Source organism: Haliotis rufescens, unplaced genomic scaffold, assembly GCF_023055435.1.
Source record: "Haliotis rufescens isolate VD_foot unplaced genomic scaffold, xgHalRufe1.0.p SCAF_94, whole genome shotgun sequence".
NCBI lineage: Eukaryota > Metazoa > Mollusca > Gastropoda > Lepetellida > Haliotidae > Haliotis > Haliotis rufescens.
The window spans coordinates 990,551-1,017,483 of NW_025964388.1; the positions used below are offsets into that span (position 1 = coordinate 990,551).

The following is a 26,933-nucleotide window of genomic DNA, read 5'->3' on the forward strand; positions in this document are numbered from 1 at the left end:
TTTGGGCACGCCCGATACCTTTGATCACCCTGATAATATTTCTAGGTTTGTCAGCACCATACCCATGCTCGTGGGTTTCACCGAAGTGGTAAACTTCATCACATCACAGGGGGCACGGGTGATCCAGTTGTCTAAGGCGCCGCGATTCGCTGTACAGAGTTGCGTCCCTTGGGCATGCCAGAAACCTATGATTGAGGGTTCGAATCCCGGTTCACTCTGATTATGTTTCTAGGTTTGTCAGCACCATACCCTTGCTTGTGGGTTTCACCAAAGTGGTAAACGTCTGAGACCTTCATCACTTTCCTCCCACAGGAGGCACGGGTGGCCCAGTCATCTAAGGCGCCGCGATTCGCTGTGCAGAGTTGCATCCCTTTGGGCACGCCAGAAACCTATGATTGTGGGAGTTAACTAACTGTAAAAGTCCAGTTTGCACCCTTGCCGATCTAGGCTGGAATTTCTGGGCTTGATCATAGCGCCACCAGTGGCTATTTCAAGTTATGTCCCTTCTATAGCATGTCATTTGATTGTGACCATGGTAACCAATGATGTCACTGTGGGCACAAAGCCCTGTGATGTAATTTCATTGTGATCTCACCCGTGAACAGTTTTGTGTTTTAGCACACTCTCTCTCGTGTAGTCATGCTTGATTATGACGGGACTTTTGTTCTTTCAGATCAATGTTCTGCATTCGAAGAAGAGGTTTGAAGTACTAGACACAGTGAGTATACTGATCAAATATACAATTGCAGAAATAATTCACCGGCACACAGTTATACTCAACACAGAACTCATTTGTCATATTATAAGGGTAACGCTATTTTTCAGGGCATTGTCATTTGCAGAAGACTGAGGTCTCCCATTAACTGCAGGACAAAGGAGGGCAGTTGAAACGACCGAGGGCTTCTGCAAATGATAATGCCCTGAAAAATAGCGTTACCGTTATTATAGCTAAAATGGATAGAATTTGTTATCAAATAAAAATAAACATTTTCGGTTTTTTAAACATTTACTGCAATCAACACGAATCTCACAGACCCACTTTTACAAGAATGGAAACGTCATAGAACAAACCAGATGACGTGAGTGTTGAATGTCAGTATGACGTCACCAAACAACGAGCGTGATAATGGCCCGTCGTCAAGTAATATGAGGGCATTATCAAGTTATAGTGGCCTGCTCATTTCTGATAACATGCGGGTTGTTTAATGATAATTCTATCCATATTAGCTATAAACATCAATAATGTATGGTATTTCCATATCCAGAGGCTTGTACAGTTTTAATACACATCAAAAATTGAAAGCTGTGAAGAACTGAGCCTTGGATATGATACTAATAAAAAGAAAATAAGATTAAAGATTAAAATAAAAGGTGTGTAAGATAAATTTGGCTTCTGTTATAATATGTAAAGGGAATTTGTTATGAAACATACAGCTTTTTTATGATATACTTGAAAAACTTATTGTTTTGATTAATACTTTTGTTTTGTAATAGGACCGCCTCCGTGGTCTAATGGTAGAGCGTCCGCCCAGAGAGCGGAAGGTCCGGGGTTCGATCCCCAGCCGTGTCATACCAAAAGACGTTAAAAGATGGTACTTGTTGTTATTCTGTGTGGCGCTCGGCATTAAGGGGCTAAAACAAGGACTGGTCGGCTCGGAGTCAGTATACTGTGTCTGAGTGGGGTATTAATGTTAAACTGCGGCATGGTATCTCAGTGAGCTAGCACTATAAATCGGCATCAGTCCGGACTAGTACAAGCAGCCACACACACACATACACGTACATGCACGTCGCTATATAAGTGCAATAATCTTCGACGCGACGTTAAACACCATTTCACCTCACCTTGTTTTGTAATATGCACGTCAAATACTGAGTTTTGAGAGTTCAGCTTTTGTTATGATCCCAATTAAAGTATGGTTTGTTGTGTTTTCAGATGCTGTCCTTTATGCACGCACAAAACACATTCTTCCACCAGGGAGATGACCTGTTCAGTGATTTGGAAAAGTACATGAAAGATGTTGCTACACAGGTGAGTTGTCTCCCTTGACCAGTATGACTTCACTCGCTTTCAGGGGCGGTCGGGTAGCCTAGTGGTTAAAGCGTTCGCTCGTCACGCCGATGACACGGGTTCGAATCCCGACATGGGTACAATGTGTGAAGCCCATTTCTGGTGTCCCCCGCAGTGATATTGCTGGAATATTGCTAAAAGCGGCGTAAAAACAAACTCACTCACTCACTCGCTTTCACAACTCTTTACAACTACGAAGCAGAACTGTAGGAATCTCGTGAAAACGAGAGACATTTACAAACAATCACAAGCAATTTTAATACATGTCATGACAATGTCTGGTGTTTTGTTTGGCTAACTTGAAATATTTTGCATTTGGTAACAAATATACAACATAAAACCAACATCTCCCGCACGATCGTCTGCTAAAATATTAGCGCAGATCGAAAGATGGCTACACAGGTGAGTTGTCTCCCTTGACCAGTATGTTCTCGTCAGTTGGGAGTAATTGTATGTTGTAAACTAATTGTATGTGTCTTTAACCACTAGCCAGCTTCTGTTTTGGGGGAAAATAGTATTAGTAAAACTCATTGTGACATGTTGACATGTTAGTGCTACGACTAACTACACTCTATGTGGGAGGAGGAATGATTGTCTTAGTGCTAAGGTGGCGGTTGGGTAGCCTAGTGGTTAAAGTGTTCGCTCCTCACACCGAAAGCCCTCGTTTGATTCCCACATGGGTACAATGTGTGAAGCCCATTTCTGGTGTCCCCCACAGTGATATTGCTGAAATATTGCTAAAAGCAGCGTTAAAAACACTCTCTCTTTCTGTGTTAGTGTTATGAGACTCTGCACCACAAAGGGATCTTAGCGGTATGACTGTCGTAGGTTCATCTTAAAGGAAGGTGTTATGATCGTCTTAGCACTAAGATTGCTCTATGGAAGGGACTCAGGCAAGTAAGTGGAAACATTTGTGACAGACAGCAGTCCTTGCATTATGGAGAAGTGAATCTGTAAGGTGCCATCATGTCTGTTCTAGGTGGAAGAGTTGAGTTCTAAAGCCAAGGTGGAGCGGAAGGAGATGGAAGAACGCCACACACTCGTACAGAAAATGGTGAGTCCTGTACAAATAGCATCATTAGATACAGTCTTCCAAACTCATCTCAATAGAAAAGATTCCTGGTGGGGAGGAGTCCCCAGTACCCCATGCTTGTCTCCCCATGGGGATTCGAGAACAAAATAAGTCCCCAGTATCTTATGCTTGTCCCCATGGGGATTCCAGGACAAAATAAGTCAAGCAGGGATACAGGGCAAAATCAGCTCCGTGTACCCCCATCCCTGTGGAGGTTCCAGGATAGAATCGGTTTCGTGTATACCAAACTTTTCTGAGCTGACAATTGAGGATCGGGTGGTTACATTTATGGCCCAGCTGATTGTGTGTCATCGTGACCCAATGCTCATGCTTTCAACCACTGGTTATTTAGAGGAAGCTGTGATATAGCTGCAATATTGCGTATTGCAGCATATAACAACTCATTCCTACACAACCATGAATATGGCCGTATATACTGATGGAAAGAAATAAAGGAACACATAGCAGTAAATCATAATATAGTTTACAGCATATTCAGTACATAATAAACAAAGCTTCGATTCAAATCAACACGATAAGACAAGGAGGAAACTGATAGCATCTTGTGTTGATAACGTTGTCAAGCAAGTGATTGTCATGCAGAATATCTCATCAAACAAATGTTTCCGTTTGCATCTGTTCCCTTACTTCTTTTCATCAGTATATTAGTGAAAAGTGGTAAATTTGCTGAAAGAGATACCAACCATGTTAAGAGGCAGGCACATTCTAGTTCAAAGACTGATGGAATCTGCATGTTTGCACGTCTGGTAAGATTGTGTTTGTTTTTTATTACAGTGTTGTGAAGTTATGACTGAAATTTGTTTTGGTGTGATTCTTGAATCAGAAATTAACCAATGACAGTTATTGCATGATTTCTTTTGCACCACAAGAGAACATATTTCATTGTACGACACATACACATACATATCTCCTCTTGGTCTCTTCTCTGAATCCTGTTGGTTGCTAGGATCATGTGTGGGAGGATGGACCACACAGACGCCGTGGTGTGGCTGGCTGTATGCATGTGGAGAGTTGGAAGGATGCACTTAATAATCATATGATATGTGCTGCAATATTTGTTTGCAAGACAATCATTTCATTTTGAGTGAAAAAGTGCATAAGAGGGTACTTTGTTCATGTTACGATAATATTTAATGTGACGTTTACACGATATGCAGCTTTCCTATTGGACAAGAGGCTGGTTTTTCGACATGATATACAGATTTCTTACTGGATGAAGGGCTTTTCAAATGATCGCGAAGCTGATGTCCATGAGTGTATAAACAACACATTTTCACTGTATATTGTGCAGAGTTGTGTCCCTTTGGCTTGCCAGAAATCCCAGGCGTTTCGTGACAAAATGGGGGATCTTTTTCAAATCTATTTGTTGTAACCAAACTAAAAAGGGTGTTACATTTTGAACATACAAGTGCTAATATTACTGTAAAACATGAAATTAACGCGAGCGTGAATTAAATGCGAAAAATGCGAGTTGTCTTTGCTCGCATTATTAAACATCGCATTTATATCAACAAGAAGACATTTTGGATAGCAGAAATGCCAACTTAGACATGCGCTGAAAACAAACAACTATGTATTCCACATCAATGTTTATTGAGCAGCACTTGTAACAAGTATATAAACAATGTCATTCAAACACTAATTACATCCTGTGAATTGTCACTGCTAGGGTCAAGACCAGCGTTCTACTCACTCATGTCATCACTGATCACACCTGCAAGTCCAGACAGACGCCACCCAACACGGTGTCTTTGCTCTTTGCGACTGCATCGAAGGCCGACACGAGCCAGCGCGCACGTATTGTTTTAGCTGAAGTACTCTACTCAGTGCTAATAAGCAGTGCTATTTGGTGTGTGATTGGATTAATATAAGATTGGATTAAGGTGAGGATTCTCGAGGACATTTTGTTTAGATATAAATCCACTGATGCATGAGAGGAGGGGGTGTCGCATTCATATTGAGTCGCATTTTTGGCTAGGGGCCAGTGGTCGCATTCTTTTGGAGACGCATTAATTTCACGTTTTACAGTATCACATGCTTCTTGGAACTACCGTATACTACGGTTATAACGAACTCAAAGGGACTGCTACTTTTAGTATAACCAAAGTTCGTTATCAGCATTTATACATCATATATACAGTATGGGGACACTGAGATCATACCTCACCTTTGCAATAAAATGGTGTAGGCAAATAGTGCTAGAAATGTTCGGACAGTTTGGCTCTCACTCAGTGAAGGTTCATACTCCAATGAACTCGATACATATTGACGTTCATACATTTTTTCATGAGACTGTATTCTGCAATTGATGAGATGTATTCTGCAAATGATGAGACTGTATTCTGCAAATGATGAGATTGTATTCTGCAAATGATGAGATGTATTCTGCAAATGATGAGACTGTATTCTGGAAATGATGAGATGTATTCTGGAAATGATGAGACTGTATTCTGGAAATGATAAGATGTATTCTGGAAATGATGAGATGCGTTCTGGAAATGATGAGACTATATTCTGGAAATGATGAGATGTATTCTGCAAATGATGAGATGTGTTCTGGAAATGAGATGTATTCTGGAAATGAGATGTATTCTGCAAATGATGAGATGTATTCTGCAAATGATGAGATGTATTCTGCAAATGATGAGATGTGTTCTGAAAATGATGAGACTGTATTCTGGAAATGATGAGATGTATTCTGCAAATGATGAGATGTATTCTGGAAATGAGATGTATTCTGGAAATGAGATGTATTCTGCAAATGATGAGATGTATTCTGCAAATGATGAGATGTATTCTGCAAATGATGAGATGTATTCTGCAAATGATGAGATGTATTCTGGAAATGAGATGTATTCTGGAAATGAGATGTATTCTGCAAATGATGAGATGTATTCTGCAAATGATGAGATGTATTCTGGAAATGATGAGATGTATTCTGCAAATGATGAGATGTATTCTGCAAATAATGAGATGTATTCTGCAAATGATGAGATTGTATTGTGCAAATGGTAAGATGTATTCTGCAAATGATGTGATGTATTCTGGAAATGAGATGTATTCTGGAAATGATGAGATGTATTCTGCAAATGATGAGATGTATTCTGCAAATGATGAGATGTATTCTGCAAATGATGAGATGTATTCTGGAAAATTCCACATTCCTGGGGAAAACCCATGGAATTCCCCAGGTGAATAAATACACAACCGTTGTTCTGCCACATGCTTCAACATTCAAACAGCTTGATCCACTCTCTACGAGGGCTCTTACTCCATTGTGTCAAACTGACATTGTCTCTTATTGGACGCCAGGCTCACAGCAAATTGTGATGCCTTAGTTCATAGGGCTATGCAAAATAATAATCACTTTAAAGAACCTCAATTGCGTCATTGCTAGAACTCCTTAAGGCTTACGAAGGGAGGTACTGTTAGTATCTCAACTAGCTGTGGATAGTCAACAAGGAAGAAGACTTCTGTTGAAAATCTGACGATTTGTTAAGTGTGATGACAGCAAATACAAGTTTTCTGACTGATGTAATAGAGGTAGTTTTCATTGACAATAACAATTTGACAATTATTGTCAATGGTAACTATTGTTATATGTGTGAAAGAAAAGGAAGAATGTTCTGATAGTTTTATTACAAATACAAAAGCTTCTACATACATTTGACTCACAATAGGTCATGCATTTACAACTGAACATGTCAAGCAGCTGGGGTTCTGGTGGGTCGGGTTATGTGGGATGGTTTGTTATTTGTCAAATCCTGACTTTAGGAAACAGTGACAAATTTACATGATCTTGAATAGATTTTTGTTGTTTGTGAAAAGAGCGTTATTTATTGGCATTAAGCATTTACTAAATAGGTATTCAGCAAGATTACTTGAGATAGATATTTCAGCAAAATTATTTCAGATAGATATTTCAGCAAAACTATTCCAGATAGATATTTCAGCAAGATTACTTGAGATAGATATTTCAGCAAAATTATTTCAGATAGATATTTCAGCAAAACTATTTCAGATAGATATTTCAGCAAAATTATTTCAGGTAGATATTTCAGCAAGATTACTTGAGATAGATATTTCAGCAAAATTATTTCAGATAGATATTTTAGCAAAACTATTTCAGATAGATATTTTAGCAAAACTATTTCAGATAGATATTTCAGTAAGTATTGTGGAGATTATTTTGGGACATTGGTAAATTAATCGATAATTTCTACTAACAAATAATGAGTTTTTCGTAGCCAAATGAATGTTTTTTAAACATTAGCAACAAGAAGATGAGTTGACAGGAGGTGATGACGCCTTGTTCCAATACTCAGCTGGGCTATTTCTGTCTTTACGAGAGATGTGTATATGTACTGGCACAGTGGTAATGGCCTGTTAATGCAAGGATATTGGGTGTGGAGGATTCTCAAGAAGCATTCTAATGAAGGTGATGATTTCTAAACCAGCCGACTCAGCATCTATTTCCTGCTTGCCAGGTGTGACTTGCCTGGCAGAGAGGAACGCTCTGCTTCAGCAACGTCTCACTAGCTGCCTGTAACGTGAACTCACATCCTATTCAGGACACACCAACTCCTTTTCTTGTTTTAAAGATGACATGCCAAATTTGAAAGTTTGAAAGTATTAGACCAAATTGCTTTCTGTTTAATAGTGTTGCTTTGTTTGTATTTCATTAAAATTTGAATTGAAAAGGAGACTAAAGTCAACTCAACCCTGAAACGTTTTGTTTTAATTTTTACCTCATGCCTCTTTGCCAGTTCTAAAGAAGAAAGTAAATTGGTGTGGCCTACAATACAAGATACTATGATACTATAATGTATCCACAATTCTGTGCCTTTGGATAAATATACATCCAATTTTGCTGAGAAGAGCTGTTTCAATTATGTCTATGAAACAAATATTTCTGTAATTAATAAGGCTTATTTAAAAATATCTTTTAGCTTCACATTGGCTATGATATTAACATATATTTGCTACTGCTGCTACCAATATGATGAATGGCCAATGTCTATAGGCACTAGCTGCTTTCCCGAGTCTTTTAGTCTACTCTTTAGTTGAAATTTTGAAATTTAGGCTTATGACGGGTTGTCCTTATACGTTATCACTATTCAGGGCTAGTGAATATTCAGGTTACGTTGCATCCCTGGATGCCCAAACAAGTTCCAAGTGGTTTATTTGTAATTTTGAAAATGAAGCCTAAATACTGTTGTGGTTGTTCGGAGGATAGGGTGTGTTACATGGTTAAAAAATACTTGATATCAGTTTCCATCTCTGCTTTAGAGTCAAATGTCTTTGTTCGGGCTTATCGCAAGTCCTTGGTCCATTATGCTTGCCAGCATCACCCCACTATGCTGGTTTTCAAGTAGATGAGTTGAATCAAACATCTTCCTTGAATAATGTGTTTGCAGTTCTTTTCACACTGTGTTTGTTTCGGAGTTAACGTAATAGGTCCATAGTGCATTGTAACTATTCAAGAATCATCTTCATCGGTTTTTAGAAGTGTTGTGATTGCTAAGACCATGTTCTGTCTCATTTAGCAAAGTCTTTTATCCGTAGTATGTGATAACTGTTCGAAACATTTCATTTACCTTGGTCATTAGAATGATTGCGAAGACTGAACTCTGCCTCATTTGTAAAAGTTTATGGAACCATAATTTGTGGATTATATATTCAGTACATGGTCCTATTTCAAGAATCCATCACTATTGGTCATTAAAAGTGTAATGGTTTAAAAAACGCACCATGTCATTTAAGCTGCCAGTGCAGCTGTTGCTGATCTGTTCCTGTTCCTGTTCCTGTTCCTGTTCCTCTTCCGGCCATTTCCATATCTTCTCTGCCTGTCATCCTCCGTCTTTCGGTGACGCCTTTTCCTTCGACGTTTCTTATCAGTCTTCTTTCGTCTTCTGTTCCTCAGTCGCCTTTGTCTTTTGTTGGCTGCCTTGTTTTTGGTTGGCCTTTGACGTCTGCCAACACGTTGAGGAGCTTTTGCTGTTGTTGCCTCTACTCTGGATGCTACAGGAGCTGCTGTTGTTGTTGTTGCTGCAGCTTTGGCTGGTACGTTCACCACCCTGTGTGCTGGATTTAGGCCTTTACGTCTCTGTTTGATTTTCTCAACTCTCTCGACTTGCACAACCTTCAGCTTCTGGACTGGTTCTTCCACCTTCTCTGCCACCTTCTCTGCCACCTCCTCTGCCACCTCAACTTTCCTTGTGTCATCTTCTTGCACTGGTGGAGGGGGAGGTAATTCTTGTTTTACTTCGACATAATCTGTCTCTGGAACATCGGTGAGCAGTTTTCCTTTGTTGTTTTCTGGTTCCTCACATAGTGGTTCTTCATAAGAAAAGAATTTGACATCTGATTCATTCATCCACTTTGCCAGCCAGAGAAGTCGGTGGTCACAATTAAGGATGTTGCCATCAATGGACAGGGCCTGTATCTTAGGGAAGACCCTCCGCACAGAGGGTGGGAGGGTTTGGATGTCGTTGAAGGTCAGATCCAGCTCGGTCAGGTGCTGCATGACTGGTGTGTCATCAATGATCTGGAGTAGCTGCAGAGCGAGACTTTGACTGCCCATCAGGCCAAGCTTTTCAAGATTTGGCATTCCTGGAAGGAAGTTGTCCTCCAGGGAAAACTCATCTGAAGGTGGGACATAGGACATGTAAAGGGATGTCAGGTTCTCCAGATTTTTAAAAGCTCCACTCTCAATTTTGTTGATTGGGTTGTTGGAAAGAGTGAGTGTGGTCAGGTTTCGTATGTTGCTGAACATGCCTTTGGAGATGGTTGATATTCCATTGCCTTGAAGGTTGAGATATTTCAGGAACCTTAATTTGGACAGGGAACCTGCTTCGATTGTTTGGACTCTGTTTTTCTCAACTGTGAAATATTCCAGTTGGGATGTGTTTGCAAATTGGGCTTTTTGGATATCAACCACATTGTTTGAGTCCATGTAAAGCTTTCTGAGATTGTCTGGCAATCCTCGAGGGATATAGATGAGATCATTGTCTCTCAGCCAAATCTCCTGAAGATTCTTCAGCTTTGAGAAAGCCATGAATGCCACTCTGTTGATTTTGTTGTTGTTTAAGGTTAGCATACGGAGTCTGGTGATATTTTCAAGATCCCGTTTACGTATCTCAACTATATTGTTATGACCAAGACGAAGGTCGGAAACAGAAGGGGGGATTCCTTGAGGGACCTTCTTCAGCTGACAGTGAGAAAAGTCAATCAGTTGAAGATTCGGGCTGCCCATATTGAGTGCAGGAAGACTAGCCAGTGGGTTGTTGTTGAGGAACAAGTAGCGCAAATATTTCTGATGTTTGAAGGCATCTTGATGGACTCTGACAAGCTTGTTGTACCTCAAGTCAAGGTAGTGCATATGGACATTCTTGTAAAAGGTTTTAGCATGGAGGACTTTTATTTTGTTGGATCCAAGATTGAGTTGGAACAATGTGGGAACAACATCTAAGATCTGGGTCACTGTTTGAAGATTGTTGTTGGCCAGGTTTAGAGTTTTAAGATTTGATAGCCCCATCAAGGATTGAGAGTACATTCTTCCAATTCTGTTGTTAGACAGGTCAAGGGTCATGAGTTTGGGAACATTCTTGAAAGTTTTTTTCTTCACAACTCTGATTTGGTTTCCACTTGCCTTTAAGACTTCAACATTTGGTAGTTTGCTGAAGGAATTTTCACCGAGAACCCTTAAAGCATTTCCACCAATGTTGAAAATCTTTGTGTTTTTGTCTACATCTTTTGGTGGGTTTGCCAGTTCCATAATGGAACAATCTGTGATGTTGTTTTGACAAGATCGACACTTTGCTGGACATACTGGAGTAGAAGCTAGTGCTGTTGCTGTCACAAAGGAAAGGCAAACGAGCAGACGCTGCATGTCGGCCATTTTGAATGTTTGTGTATCTGCTGCTGTATTTCTACATGAGCTTCACTCTTGGTTCATCATCTGAAAAGATAAATAGAAAAGGCATGGTCAGTGAAACAAATATGACAAAATAAACTTAAAAAGAATAATATTTTTAAATATAACAATATTGTGTTGTTGTTATTTAGATATGGATGTATCTTTGTTTTGTCTCATAATATAACTGAGGGGCGGTCGGGTATAGCCTGGTGGTTTAAGCGTTCGCTCGTAATACCGAAGACCCGGGTTCGATTCCTGACATGGGTACAGTGTGTGAAGCCCATTTCTAGTGTCCCCGGCCGTGATATTGCTGGAATATTTGTAAAAGTGGCGTAAAACCACACTCACTCTCAAAACTAAAGATTCTAAATCACATCATCAATATTGTATTGTTTTTTGTCCAGATTATTGCCAGATGTATAGGAAATAATAGGAGCATTTTCCCAATTGTCATTTTCCCGATCGCAGTAGATTGGGAATGATCAGCAGTTTGTGGATGATTGCAGGTGTTCAGAGTAGTAGGTCGTTGCAATAGTCTCAAAGATTTTTTAAAGGTTTGGTAGTAATAAATTAAATGGCTCTGGTGAAAAGAAATAAATCATGGAAATGTCCTGAGCATAGAATATGATTTAAGGAGTCCACACAATCTCTTTGAGAGACCTTGAAACTTGACTTCCCAAAGTATTTCAAGTTGTTCGACCATCAAGACTGTTTTTGATTGGAAAAGATATTAGACATACAAAGCCTTCTGTAGACAAATTATTTGTCATGCTTATTCATGCAATACCAGTCTACATCATCTGTGAGCACTTAAACTTCCTTAAACTGAGGAAGTTGGGTTCCAAATTCAGTTTAGCAGTTAAATCTACAGGTAGCCAAGCTCTTAGGTTAGGACAATGTTGGAGTGGGTTGTCGATCTGAACTAAGAACAAGCAGACAACAGCCTGTCTCGAAGCATGGCCCTATACTGCTGAAACATTGTACACATTTTATCATCCAAAACTGGCTCCCACAGGAGATGTCGCTTGGATGAGATGAAGCGGTATCTACATTGTAGATATCGCTGCCATGAAATTGCATCACAATACTTTGCAGACCATTGTGACATCATTGGTTACCATGATGTCACAATCAAATGACATCACTAATGGCTCTGCTACTGAAGATGTTAGAAGTACTTTTTACACTTAAGACACTGCTGATTACTGTCTACAAACTGAAAACCTTGGAAGAATGATGTTGATAATAAATAAAATCTCACCCTCGTGTCTTTTAATATCCAACCTTGAAGTTTTTCCACTTTTATCCACTCATGTTGATATATAAAAAGACACGAGGGTGAGATTCTCTAGATCTTTACTCACAAATATTACAGGCGTGGGAATAGCATAAATACAAAATAAGGTAAGAAAGCCTTTCAAGGTTCAGTCCTACACTCAACAACACATCATCCACACTGCTCTTGTGACTGAAAATATATGAAGTAACAGAATCATATAGAAGAGCGATAAATTTCAAGGTCCCTGTTGTCCCCTGAACTTGAAACTTTAAGTACACTCTCTGTGACTATTTCTATAGTATCTTCTTCCCAATATCTATTGCCATACATTCTTTGAATCCTGATTACTGCGACTTGTTTGGGGGATTGCGCTTTGTCTAGAGACTGTATCAGAGACTATGTTAATGGCAGTCTGTTATTTTGTAGAAAGATCCGGGGAAGAATATGCGTTCAGCAATGGTCAGGCTCACTGACTTGGTTAATGATTGTCATTGTTTCCCTATTGCCTGGCTCGATGCTCATGATGTCAATCACTGGATTGTCTGCTCCAGAACGCCGTCATATAGCTGGAATATTGCTAAGTACTGCTGAATATTGCTGAGAATGATCTAGGATCACCTTTGGGGCGCTCTCTTCGCCTCGTAACAGTGGCAAATGAAGGAGCACCATGTCCTAAAGTTGACATCATGTCCGCATGCATGGCTGTTGATCTTGTCCCCTTCTGTGGAAGATACTTGATGTGCGGTAGCCAATTTTGTCCATTTTCATCAACAAAGAAAATATCAGGTGATCATGCTTGCTGACTTGGTTGATGCATGTCATCGTGGCCCAATTGCCTGGTTGGATGTTCATGATGTCAATCACTGGATTGTCTGGTCCAGACTTGATTATTTACAGACCCCCATCATATAGCTGGAATATTGCTGAGTGCGGCGTAAAACAACAAACCAATCATATAGCCGGAATATTGCTGAGTGCGGCATTAAACAACAAAAAAAGGAAAAAAAGCACTCTTATTTGATTGAGGCGAGTTGATTAGCATTATTTAACCTCATCAGCCTTATCTGAAGTGTTGGGTGTGGGAAGTTTTGTTTGTCTTATGTATGATAGGGCTACACCAACAGACACACACTGACAGACATGAACTGCCTTCCATCTCCACTGAAGCATCAGACTGTTTGTTCTTATGATAAAAAACGTGGCCCAAAGGTAATCACCACACACCAGTCTAGTGGGACTGCCTTTCGTTATGTTGGGAATGCTTACATACGCGTCTTGTCTCGGTAGTGAGTTCTATGCTCCTTTATTACATTTATTGTTTCAAGATAGCATCTAGACGTATGTTTGGGAATTCTGAAAGTCTGTTTCTTCTATGATACATATCATGTAATTCCTTCTCAGTGCTTCTAAATGGTCTTTTGTAATTTGGTGTGGCACCAGTAACCTGAAATCCTTTAAGATTCTATGAGTTGGAATGATGCGAATTATGATCCAAATGTGAACATAGACACGCTAGTTGCAGAACCCAGTTATTGCAAGAATGTTCAACAAAAGAAACTTGAGTACCATACATGTTGAGTAATACATGAAAAATTACTCATAGTCAAGAGATATCAGATTGGTTTGATGAACAAACGAACATCATGCTATGTTGTGTGAATCAATGCTCATGAACGCATCACATGTGACGTCATAGATCCGAAACTCGAGATGCATCATTTGTCTTGTGTTTTAGCGCGAATTAGCCTATTAAGTTTGGAAGTCACATGCAGCATATCTTGATAAGATGAAAGACACTCTCTGGTAACACTTGACTGATTGTTAGTTTTGTCATGAAGTGGAACACATTGGAAACATGTCTTTTTAACGTTCATACTACTCCATATCTTTCGATGGTTCGCATGTTTTTTTGGCAGTATATAAATAAGCCTTGGATTAAGATGAGGAAGATTTTGCTGACACTGCAAATCCTCTGTTAGGCACAAAATATAGGGCTTAGAAGCTATTTGCATAATTGCATTTGCTACTCCGACCTGCATCACTTTAGGCTTCCCTCTCACATCAAGCTGCAATATGAATGAAATCCTTTTCAAAGAGGCGTTGAACTAAACTCTGTGATTTTATGTTTACAATGTGTTGACAATTATGTCTGATACAGAAGACTGGCACAATGGCCAGCTGGTGCGATTGGTGGTAGACTGAGTGTGTGTGGTCGGACCTGTGACGCCATATGTTCCCATCCTTCTGTACCTCTCTGCCTCTGTGTAAGACACACTGGTTTATACAATGCAGGGTAAGTGATGGGGGAATGTGTAAACATATGACCCAGGCTGTATTGCAAAGGTTACAGTCTTGAAAAAGGCACAGGTGGTGTGAGAGATTTCCCTAGATGATGTCAGATATCAGTAGAATATCAGATGTTTATGGCATACTTTGGCAGCAGCACAAATTGTGGGGTCTAGTTAGAGTTGTGAAGAATGAGTGAGTGAGTATGGTTTTACGCCGCTTTTAGCAATATTCCAGCAATATCACGGCGGGGGACACCAGAAATGGGCTTCACACATTGTACCCATGTCGGGAATCGAACCCGGGTCTTCGGCGTGACAAGCGAACGCTTTAACCACTAGGCTACCCGACCGCCCCTGTGAAGAATGAATATGTAGAGACTTTTTTGTGGCACTTGAGCACTGGAGCAATATTCCAGCCATATCCACTGGGGGACACCAGAAATGAGTTTCACACTTTGCACACGTTGGGAATCAAAGCTGGGCATTAGTCATAACAAATGAATGCTTTGCGTTTCGGAGCAGAACTCCAAGACCGTTACATATTTCTTGTCGAAACTTGATGATTTGGGATTTTGAAAAATACTGAATAGTATTACTTGTTTCTTCGCTGAACTGAAGGTATCCAATGGCAATGAACCAATGTTGGGGTATAAGTAGCTTAACTCCATTTCCAAATTCCACCTGACCTGTGGGATCTCCTGATGACTCTTCTTTGTATTTATGATGGTGACTCTGGTCTTTCAAGCAGTTGCAACACATGATGTCCATTCTTCAACATGTTCAGATTGTTTCACCATAATGTGTTTGGCTGTCTAGTGTCAGGAAGGCTGTCCAGTGTCAGGAAGGCTGTCCAGTGTCAGGAAGGCTGTCTAGTGTTAGGAAGGCTGCTCAGTGTCAGGAAGGCTGTCTATTGTCAGGAAGGCTGTCTATTGTCAGGAAGGCTGTCCAGTGTTTATAAGGCTGTCTAGTGTCAGGAAGGCTGTCTAGTGTCAGTAAGGCTGTCTAGTGTCAGGAAGGCTGTCCAGTGTCAGGAAGGCTGTCTAGTGTCAGGAAGGCTGTCTAGTGTCAGGAAGGCTGTCCAATGTCAGGAAAGTAATGTACATCCTGCAGCTCATCAGAATACATGTTTTTGTTTCTTTTCAAGTTGCGTGAGGAAACTGCCATCTAAATAAACCTTTGTAATTTTATAAAGCCCCTGTGCTATCACAGTTTATAACGAGATACTGGTGCATGGGGTAAAAGGGTTTGGTCAGAGTGGTCTGTGTGTTGTCACTAGATCCTATCACTTGTAATAACGTGAAGCTACTGAAGGCAGTTTGAACATGACCAATTTTCATAGCTCGTATAAAGAGACGAAGGGCCCCAATACAACATGCATGGATTGTGGGACAGAAGGGTCCTTATGCTTGGATTGCGGGACAGACCTGTCACCAGGTCCACCTGTTTGGATTGTTGGACAGAAGGGTCCCCAGGACCACCTGCTTAGATTGCAGGACAGAAGGGTGCCCAGGACCACCTGTTTAGATTGCGGGACACAAGGGTCCCCAGGACCACCTGTTTAGATTGCGGGACAGAAGGGTGCCTAGGACCACCTGTTTAGATTGCGGGACACAAGGGTCCCCAGGACCAATTACTTTGATTCCGAGAAAGAAGGCCGGGTTCCCAGGACCACATGCTGGGTGACTGAATCCTTGTTACTGAATCCCAATCACAAAATCCTGGTTTAAGTAACCCTTTCCCAGCTATTGAATTCTGCTTTAATATACCTAGATACTGTTATACAAAAAGAATCCTTGGTGCAGTTGTAGCCGTTTAAGCAGCTTCGAAGATGGGGTCAACAACAGTGTTTTATCCAACTAGTCCAGTTTGTTTTTCTGAAAATGATTCACCTTGCCGTGTAACTTGTTTTACAAGAACAGACTCGGTTGTGTAACCAGACGTTTAAACATCACATTGCACTGGGTGCTCCCTACTGGTTCTTGTGGACCGTTCATTTTGTAATATGCAACAACGACCATTTATTGGTTACTTGAATACAAGAAGATTTGACATTGTTTGAAGTCCACACTGTGTTGAAATATTCTTTCCCTGAGTCCCCTATTCTTGGTACAGAATAGGTCGACACTATTTGATACTTATCCAGTTGATGTAATTCTTGGCAGGACCAGTACCAATACTTATTTGACTTGGGGAGCATTGGTGGCCCAGTCATTGGAGGCACTGCAATTCACTCTGCAATGTTGCCTCCCTAAAGTCATGCTAGAGGCCTCACTCACAAGACTGGTTGCTGGTATTTGATACTTATCTGATATATGAAACATTTGCAAGAAAAGGTCCCCAGTACCCAATACTGATGGAGTAGCTGACCCATAGAACCTCAATAACCAATACTTATCGGTCTGATGGAGTACTTGACCCATACAACCTCAATAACCAATACTTATCGGTCTGATGGAGTACTTGAGCCATAGGTCCCCTATAACCAATACTTATCTGTCTGATGGAGTACTTGACCAATAGAACCTCAATAACCAATACTTATCAGTCTGATGGAGTACTTGACCCACAGCTCCTCAATAACCAATACTTATCGGTCTGATGGAGTACTTGACCCATAGAACCTCAATAACCAATACTTATCGGTCTGATGAAGTACTTGACCCAAAGGTCCTCAATAACCAATACTTATCTGTCTGATGGAATACTTGAGCCATAGAACCTCAATAACCAATACTTATTGGTCTGATTGAGTACTTGACCCATAGGTCCCCAATAACCAATACTTATCGGTCTGATGGAGTACTTGACCCATAGGTCCTCAATAACCAATACTTATCTGTCTGATGGAATACTTGACCCATAGGTCCTCAATAACCAATACTTATCGGTCTGATTGAGTTCTTGACCCATAGGTCCCCAATAACCAATACTTATCTGTCTGATGGAATACTTGACCCATAGAACCTCAATAACTAATTCTTATCTGTCAATCATCATAAGTGGTAAGAGCTGTACACAGTTGGCCCAGTGGTTAAATTTTAAGGCACTTCAATCTTCTGTTCAATTATGCCCTTTAGCCAGACCAGGATCTGCAGAGCTTGAGTTTGAGTCCCAGATGTTTTTGGATTGTTGTGTAGCTTTAGGACGTCAAAGATTTATGAAAATGAGATTTCTGGAGGTGCGTATCTACTTTACGTTTTGATGTCTAGAAGTGTGGGGCGATCAAACAAACAAAATCTCTGTCACAATTGTGATGAAACAGATACCGATGAAGCAAAACGATTACACGTTTCTTCGTTTGTGTCTTATTGATTTCAACCCTGTCTGTTTGGTGTGTGTTATTGCAAGAGCATGACACATGCACTTGCAACTTTGTCATCATGAGCTTGCATGATCAGCTTCACATGAAAAAAAAATTATGCTGGTCAATTTTGCCGAAAGAAAAGAAGCCAGACGCTTCACTCACACAAATAACTGCACTAACAGATGGCACCAGGTGTTCAGGAAACAGGATCCTGTGGCTAACTAATGCCCCCATCAGGGACACAAATATTTTTTTGCAGCTTTTGCAGAACATGGTCAAGGTGACAAATATCCTTTATTGTCTTGGATCTTTCATCATCAAAAACATGTTATTGATAACTTTCATCGTCTAGACGTATGAAAAAGTCATTGGATATTCCTAGCGGTCTGCATCTCCTCCATGTGTTTACATGATGCATACTTTCAACAGGAGTGAGTAATCTTCAAACTTCTAGGGTATCAGTGCAGTTTATTAGAAGTTGCGTCATATCACTCGAAACATGTGGGCACTCGGTGACATCAGCAGGAGTGGCAAATAGAGTTCAAGTTTAAATTAAAGTTCATTTGGGTATTCAAGTATGATCTATTTTTACGTTATGTTTTTTTGTAGACCTTTAAGGAGTAATTGCAGATGAAAAGCATTTGCGGAAGCTCAGCCAGTTTAATAGGATGTTGATCAAAGCTGAGTATTGCCTGGTGTCTTGCGATACGATTGTATCCTGATACAGACTGACAATACTGCTGGTATCATGATATGCATCAAATAGTGAGAAATGATGAAATTACTGAAATACAGCTGTGAAGCCTCTTTCTTCAAACATTTATTCTTTGTTATCTGAAAAACTTTAACAAAGAAAACCACAAGAACAAAACAACGGGATGGTTGTTAAATGTAACAGTTAGTCGATGTCCTCAGGTACCACGTCCTTGTGTTCTGCCATGCTTACAGGTGGCGCTGTGTTACTTCTGCCATTACGGGAAGTAACTCAATTAGTTTCTGTTTCTATTTTTAGCGTATCGCGATCTCAGAAACGGACGATTCAAATATCGTGTGTACCTAAGTGTCGATGATACAGTTGGTATTGGTGAATCGTTACAGCCCTAATGTTATTTTTTGTGCTGGTATCTGTACGGGGTTGTTGGGTTGCCTCGTGGTTGTATGGGGCTGTTGGGTTGCCTCGTGGTTGTATGGGGCTGTTGGGTTGCCTCATGGTTGTACGGGGTTGTTGGGTTGCCTCGTGGTTGTATGGGGCTGTTGGGTTGCCTCGTGGTCAAAGGTTTGATTCCCTTCACGGGTACAATGTGTGAAGGCATTTCTGGTGCCCCCCACCGTGATATTTTACTGAGATGATGCTAAAAGGGGCATAAAACCATACCCACTCACACTCACAGGTATCTGTTTTGTGGCAAAGTTCTTGTCTTGAAAAGTAAACAAAGTAAACTTTCAATGGGATGAGGGTTAATACATGGCCTGGAGTCATAGCAGTGATAGAGGAGCTCTAATTGCTCATGTGTCTGTAAAAGTCACTCACTCACTGAAGTGTAGTCACTGGAGAGTGAGTTAATGTCAAGTTACGAGCTTTGTCATTATGTTATCAGGCTCACTGACTGGGTTGATGCATGTCATCGAACCCCAATTGCATTGATCGATGCTCATGGTGTCAATCACTGGATTGTCTGGTCCAGATTCGATTATTCACAGACCACAGTCATATAGCTTGAATATTGTTGAGTGCGGCGTTAAACAACAACCAAACAAACTAACAAAACTAAACTACTCAAATATCTATTAGACACAAAAATATCTTGGACATGACAATGGAAGTGTTTTATTGAGAATTTAAAACCCCTTGAAACAGGATTTCTTTTGCTAAAAAGTTAGCTCACAGCATCAATGTGACACAAACATCACAATGAGAACGGACCTCCTCCGTGGTCTAGTGATAGAGTGTCCGCCCGGAGAGCGGAAGGTCCGGGGTTTGATCCCCGGCTGTGTCATACCAAAAGACGTTTAAAGACGGTACTTGTTGTTACCCTGTCTGGCGCTCGACATTAAGGGGCTAAAACAAGGACTGGTCGGCTCGAAGTCAGTATACTGTGTCTGAGTGGGGTATTCATGTTAAACTGCGGCATGGTATCTCAGTGGGCTAGCACTATAAATCAGCATCAGTCCGGACTAGTACAAGCAGCCAGACGCACACACGTGCATGCACGTCGCCATATAAGTGCAATAATCTTGGACGCAACGTTAAACCCAATTTCACCTCACCTCACAATGAAAATGCCCTATGAGTACTAAATGCCCTTGAGGTTAAAAGGTTCTCCGCATATCTCCATCACAACAACTTGTTTTTCATTGTAAGGAGATCTTGTTAAACACATGTAACAGTGAAGGACCAAGCATACAGCCCTGGCGTGGCCCTGCTGATGGAAACAACAACATATTGTTTATGACTGTGTTTGATGGATAGTGTGTTTTTTAGTAGGGGTCTGGCCTTCGTTTATGAGTCAAGTGTTTGTGTGAGTCATAACAGGACAGTTATTGTCGTCTGCGACAAATGAGGCACATGTGATTGCAGTTTGAGGGAATGGTTCGGATGCGGAAACGAGGAAGAGTTTCTATGTTGTGTTTCGCTGTACACTACCTAGATTTATTGGAGCATGTAGTGTTCAGCTAAATGAGTGATATGTAAGGCTGTATGTACAAAATACCTGCTAACTTGGCCAATGCTCAGGATTTATAGTAAATAAAACGACAAAACCCTTTCCATATCCAATAGAAATCTCTGCATAGAGCAGTCAGTAGGAGTCCGACTATATCAAGAGCATGTGTTTATGAATCACTTTTAAATAATGATGATACCAGGTGTTTGCAAAAAGGTGGCACCCGTCACAAACACATTCAAAGGCAAGTCAAGTAATGCTGATGCTTAATGTTTGTCTGGCAATAATGGAAGAAATTCTATTCATTCAAGTGAAATATTAATAAGTTGACATGAATCAAGCAAAGTTTCAGGTTTTGTAAGCACCTTGTTGACAATACTTATTGAACTGTACATTATCAAAAGACTGAAATTGTTGGAATGTGTATTTATTTAAAGACCGAATCATGCGTATGGTTGTTATAATGCTACTTCTAGGAATGTTCCAACAATATCAAGGTGAGAGATTCTTGAAACTGGCTTCCCACATTGTACCCATGTAGGGATCCAAACCAGACCTTTGACGTGACAAGCGAATAAAGATCGGCACATTTGGCCAAAAGCTAGCATAATACAATTTTTATTCCCAATATAAGCAGCGTTAGAAATTGGCACTAGTCCTGTAGTCTTTACCAAATTGCCCAATAGTAAAGGTATCACAAGGACTAGTAGAAATTGGCCCATTTTAAGGGTTTTGCTATATGTTATCATTATAAGGACTAGTGGACAAAAACTGTTAGTTTCTAACCCTGATATGATATTTAAAATATGAAAGCAAACTTGGCTAATAGTCTCTATTTGTCGGTGTAGCGCACATTTTAAACATTCCTCGAGGACCCAGCTTCAAACAACGGTTTGCATTCATGACATTCAAACCAGAACATTTCAGTGTCGTAACTTCCCCAGAGTTACAACTGATATAAGTTGGAGTTGTTGAGATCGTGGATTCTGCGTGACTCTCGTGGAAACTGTTGTGGTTTTATTGCCAGGGAGATATGCATCACTTGATGAGGTGTGGGGGGGGGAGAGCACCAGGATGAAGTGTTTAACTTCCCCAGGCACGCAGTGATGTGGGTGGGTGGTTAAAATTCCTTCTCCTGTGAATCACGTTCGATGGGATGACAAGTGTACAGGGTTCCACAGATTTCACACAGTTCCTTAATAATTGCATGTAACTGTAATTTGAAAGTTGGTTCCAATTTATTAATTATGCTGAGAAATGTTTGGGTCATGACATTATAAAACTGCCCCCCACTGTGTTGCAAAATGAACATATTTCTTAAATATTCTTCTTAATACTTATATTGAGCAGAAGTTTAAATCCCTTATCCATGGCCGATGTCCCTCGGTATTATCGAGGGTATTATCCCTTGGATAATACAATACATGTACACAACAGACGTAATTAAAAATTAAAATTTTGAACAAAGTAACGCTAGATTTTCTGGTCTTTTGATCTTGCTTGTCTGGTTTGATTACAGGCTTTCGCCAATGGCTGTCAGGCAACAAACACTTACTGTTTTATGAAAATTGTGTGAGTGGCGGGTGCTGCCTGTAGGGCAGGACATGATTACCGTTTTCACGAACACCTGGTGTCATCACAGACTTTCAGTGATCCATTCATAGAATTTTCACTTCTATTTTGCCTTTTACACCCAATGGAATCTGTTTGATGGATAATTGAGACTGGTTATTCTCTGGCATTGACATTTCATATATCTATCACTGTACACTTTTTTTAAAATTAAGAGGGTCTGGGTGCAGTCAGGGATTCAGATTGGTTCGTTTTCAAAGACATTAACAGATTTTTATAAAAATAGGTCTTCACCAACCCATGCTTGTCGTAAGAGGCAACTAATAGGATCGGGTGGTTAGACTCGCTGACTGGGTTGATGCATGTCATCGTATCCAAATTGGCTGGATTGTCTGGTCCAGCCTTGATTATTTTCAGACCGCCGTCATATAGATGACATATTGCTGACAACAAACAAACAAACAAATTTCCCCATCCAGGGCCCTGTTCCACAAAGCGATCTTAGAACGATGGTTGTCATAAGTCTATGTTGAAGTATGGGAAGTATGATCACCTTAGCGCTAAAATCACCTAGGCTCTGGGTGCTTATTGGGAGGAATATGGTATATAGATTATATTTTCTTATTTCATTTTCCAGTGTATATTCCTTTGATATACATGACCACATCTTTAACCAGTTAGAACCAGCGACAGTACCTTAAGATGAGACCACCATATGTTTAAAGAGAATAGTTTTTAAGTTAAAAGAATGATTTTACCATTTGTGCGTGTAATAAAAACCATTTACATATGAACCGGCCTAAATATGTAAAAAGCATATTTAGGTTTGACTTTCTTTGCTGGGCTAAATTACCTGCTTAAACAGCTATTGACGAAATCAGTGGTCTAGGATCATACTCAGCTTGAAGAAATCCTGCTGACTCAGGAGGACGAGGCGTGAAGGTTAATGATGATGGGTCGAGCATATGGGTGATATGGGAAGGAGCGGTTTGTGATGGAAGGAAAATACAAGATAAACTAAAAGTTTGTTGTTGTTGTACATGGACGTCCATCACCAACAGCTAAAACATGGACGTCCATCACCAATGGCAGTAACATGGCTGATGATAAACAAGTTGATTGTTTCCTAAATGATGCAAGTTTTGAATCATTCATTGCAAATGGTCAGCGATATTGATGGTCTTTTAGAAGTAACAATCAAAATATATATAATGTGAGAGTTATGCGATTGATTGAAGTAAGAAAAGTACATATATGTAGTGTTTTTGTGGTTTTGTTTATTTGGTTGTTTGTTTAACGCCGCACTCAGCAATATTTCAGTTATATGACAGCGGTCTGAAAATAATCGAGTCTGGACCAGACAATCCAGTGATTGACACCATGAGCATCTTTCACACAATTGGGATACGATCCCGTTAGTCATCTCTTACGACAAGCATAGTCGCCTTTTACGGCAAGCACAGGTTGCTGAAGACCTAATCTACCACGGTTCTTTGGGTCCAGTATTTTTGCAACACATACTGAAACTCTCTGAAAACATATGGCCACAATAATCAAGTTAAGTTGTTCTGGGTATTTGGGCAAGAGATTATCAAACACAACCATGTTGTCTGTCCTACGGGTTTGATTCTCATTCAGTGTATAAACACATCTTTTCTCATTTCGAGTTAAAGATGATGCATTCTCAAGTGTTTCAGTGTACTAAATGACATTTTAAGAAATGTCACAGCTTTAAGAATTGGCACTAGTCCTGTAGTTGTAGTCTCTACCAAACTGCCCAATAGTTAAGGTAGCTCAAGGACTAGTAGAAATTTGCCTGTTTCAAGGGCGTTATCATTATGAGGACTAGTGGGCTGTCAATGTGAGTTTCTAGAGCGGTGTCATCATGTATCATAACAGTTTTTGACATGATGCTTAATAGAGTTTTTCAGATATGCATTCAGAACACCTACACACATTATATTGTATATATATTAAACAATATTCACAGAAATAAATGCAAAAGATAAAATCCTGTTCGTATCTCTAAATAGAGCTTCTTAAGATATATTTTTAGACTGATTGAAGTGATTTATATCATAGCTTTATGAAAATACATAGCATATAATAAACATTGCACATGTAAGTTATGGGGGAAAATTAACTATGGAATACTTTAATTAAAGAAACTCCTTGAACTCACCTGCGTGTAATAATGAGTCCAGTGAGAAATGGTTGTTTAATCCTCTTGATGTGTCAGTATGACAACTAGTCTGGTCGGTCTAGCAGAGCATGGCACACTGTAGGATGGAAGGGGAGTTTGAATGATGACAGAGACCTCCCACTATAGTCTGTTTCACTGGAGAGACACCCTCACAGAGGTATGGTTTGTTTCAGTATCTGGTGTCTTTGTGTTGTGGGAGTTACTGACCAGAAGAGTCCTGAAAACAGAAGGGCTGTATATTTGATGACACTTTCATGAACGGTATTACCGTATTCGACGTAATAAGCGCCCCGCTCTAATAAGCGCCCACAGCGTTATTTGCTAATATATTGGCAAGTGAACAATCCCAGTTAGCACCCTTTTTCATTAATCAATGAACACAAGACTTTTTTATTCGTGTGTAATACGCACTCGTTTGTTATATGCACCCTTAATTATGGGCAATTAAATTCTTGCAAATATATCTATCGTGTATAATACACACAGATTCTTCTTTTATATCATTTCAGGCTGACCACAAAATTTACAATCTTTCAACCTCGTTTTTTATCTCACCAAAATTATATTCTAATAAGAGCCCCCTATTTCTAATTTTGAGAGCGCCCTGGGCACTTATTACGTCAAATACGGTATATGTTTTCCTTTTCCACAATCAAACTCATTCTGTGATGATCAGTGCTATGAGAAAGTGAGTTGAGTTTGACTCAGTTCTAAACGTGGCCGTGGTGAAGTTGGGTCGTCTTGTGGTTTGTTTGCTGGAGATTCTGGTTTGATTCTTCAATTTGGAGCCAATTCTTTGGTGTTCTCAACCAGGATATTATTGCTAGTGGTACTACAAAACCCTACTCACTCACTCTGTGACCTGTTGTACTTTGGATTTTTTGTGAATAATTGCCAAAATAATTTGTGTATATTGGGTGGCTCAAAGGTCTGAGGTACATTCGTTGCGAACTCATGGTTGGCCCAAAGGTCTGAGGTGCATCTGTTGTGAACTCATGGTTGGCCCAAGGGTCTGAGGTGCATCTGTTGTGAACTCATGGTTGGCCCAAAGGTCTGAGGTGCATCTTTTGTGAACTCATGGTTGGCCCAAAGGTCTGAGGTGCATCTGTTGTGAACTCATGGTTGGCCCAAAGGTCTGAGGTGCATCTGTTGTGAACTCATGGTTGGCCCAAAGGTCTGAGGTGCATCTGATGTGAACTCATGGGTGGCCCAAAGGTCTGAGGTGCATCTGTTGTGAACTCATGGTTGGCCCAAAGGTCTGAGGTGCATCTGATGTGAACTCATGGGTGGCCCAAAGGTCTGAGGTGCATCTGTTGTGAACTCATGGTTGGCCCAAAGATCTGAGGTGCATCTGTTGTGAACTCATGGTTGACCCAAAGGTTTGAGGTGCATCTGTTGTGAACTCATGGTTGGCCCAAAGATCTGATGTGCATCTGTTGTGAACTCATGGTTGGCCCAAAGATCTGAGGTGCATCTGTTGTGAACTCATGGTTGGCCCAAAGGTCTGAGGTGCATCTGTTGCGAACTCACAGTTGGCCCAAAGGTCTGAGGTGCATCTGTTGTGAACTCATGGGTGGCCCAAAGGTCTGAGGTGCATCTGTTGTGAACTCATGGTTGGCCCAAAGATCTGAGGTGCATCTGTTGTGAACTCATGGTTGACCCAAAGGTCTGAGGTGCATCTGTTGTGAACTCATGGTTGGCCCAAAGATCTGAGGTGCATCTGTTGTGAACTCATGGTTGGCCCAAAGGTCTGAGGTGCATCTGTTGTGAACTCATGGTTGGCCCAAAGATCTGAGGTGCATCTGTTGTGAACTCATGGTTGGCCCAAAGATCTGAGGTGCATCTGTTGTGAACTCATGGTTGGCCCAAAGATCTGAGGTGCATCTGTTGTGAACTCATGGTTGGCCCAAAGGTCTGAGGTGCATCTGTTGTGAACTCATGGTTGGCCCAAAGGTCTGAGGTGCATCTGTTGTGAACTCATGGTTGGCCCAAAGGTCTGAGGTGCATCTGTTGTGAACTCATGGGTGGCCCAAAGGTCTGAGGTGCATCTGTTGTGAACTCATGGTTGGCCCAAAGATCTGAGGTGCATCTGTTGTGAACTCATGGTAGGCCCAAAGGTTTGAGGTGCATCTGTTGTGAACTCATGGTTGGCCCAAAGATCTGAGGTGCATCTGTTGTGAACTCATGGTTGGCCCAAAGGTCTGAGGTGCATCTGTTGTGAACTCATGGTTGGCCCAAAGGTCTGAGGTGCATCTGTTGTGAACTCATGGTTGGCCCAAAGATCTGAGGTGCATCTGTTGTGAACTCATGGTTGGCCCAAAGGTCTGAGGTGCATCTGTTGTGAACTCATGGTTGGCCCAAAGATCTGAGGTGCATCTGTTGTGAACTCATGGTTGGCCCAAAGGTCTGAGGTGCATCTGTTGTGAACTCATGGTTGGCCCAAAGGTCTGAGGTGCATCTGTTGTGAACTCATGGTTGGCCCAAAGGTCTGAGGTGCATCTGTTGTGAACTCATGGTTGGCCCAAAGGTCTGAGGTGCATCT

At 40.7% G+C, this 26,933-nt stretch overlaps 2 protein-coding genes across 6 annotated transcripts in view; one reads left to right on the forward strand and one right to left on the reverse strand.

Moving 5' to 3' along the window:
- The window catches only part of LOC124137729 (arf-GAP with coiled-coil, ANK repeat and PH domain-containing protein 2-like), a 138,128-nt gene that overhangs the window by 53,265 nt on the left and 57,930 nt on the right, over positions 1-26,933 (forward strand). For all 5 annotated transcript variants that reach the window (XM_048391643.1, XM_048391647.1, XM_048391644.1 and 2 more), the window contains 3 exons: positions 674-718; positions 1,937-2,032; positions 3,051-3,125. In XM_048391643.1, coding sequence (XP_048247600.1) covers positions 674-718; positions 1,937-2,032; positions 3,051-3,125 — 216 coding nt within the window. The remainder of the gene's footprint in view (positions 1-673; positions 719-1,936; positions 2,033-3,050; positions 3,126-26,933) is intronic.
- LOC124137660 (insulin-like growth factor-binding protein complex acid labile subunit) lies at positions 6,785-24,524 on the reverse strand. The gene is made up of 2 exons (XM_046504052.2): positions 24,371-24,524; positions 6,785-11,124 (listed from the first exon to the last, which is right to left on the reverse strand). Exon 2 carries the CDS (start codon positions 11,062-11,064, stop codon positions 8,923-8,925), a length of 2,142 nt encoding a protein of 713 aa, XP_046360008.1. The 5' UTR covers positions 11,065-11,124; positions 24,371-24,524; the 3' UTR covers positions 6,785-8,922.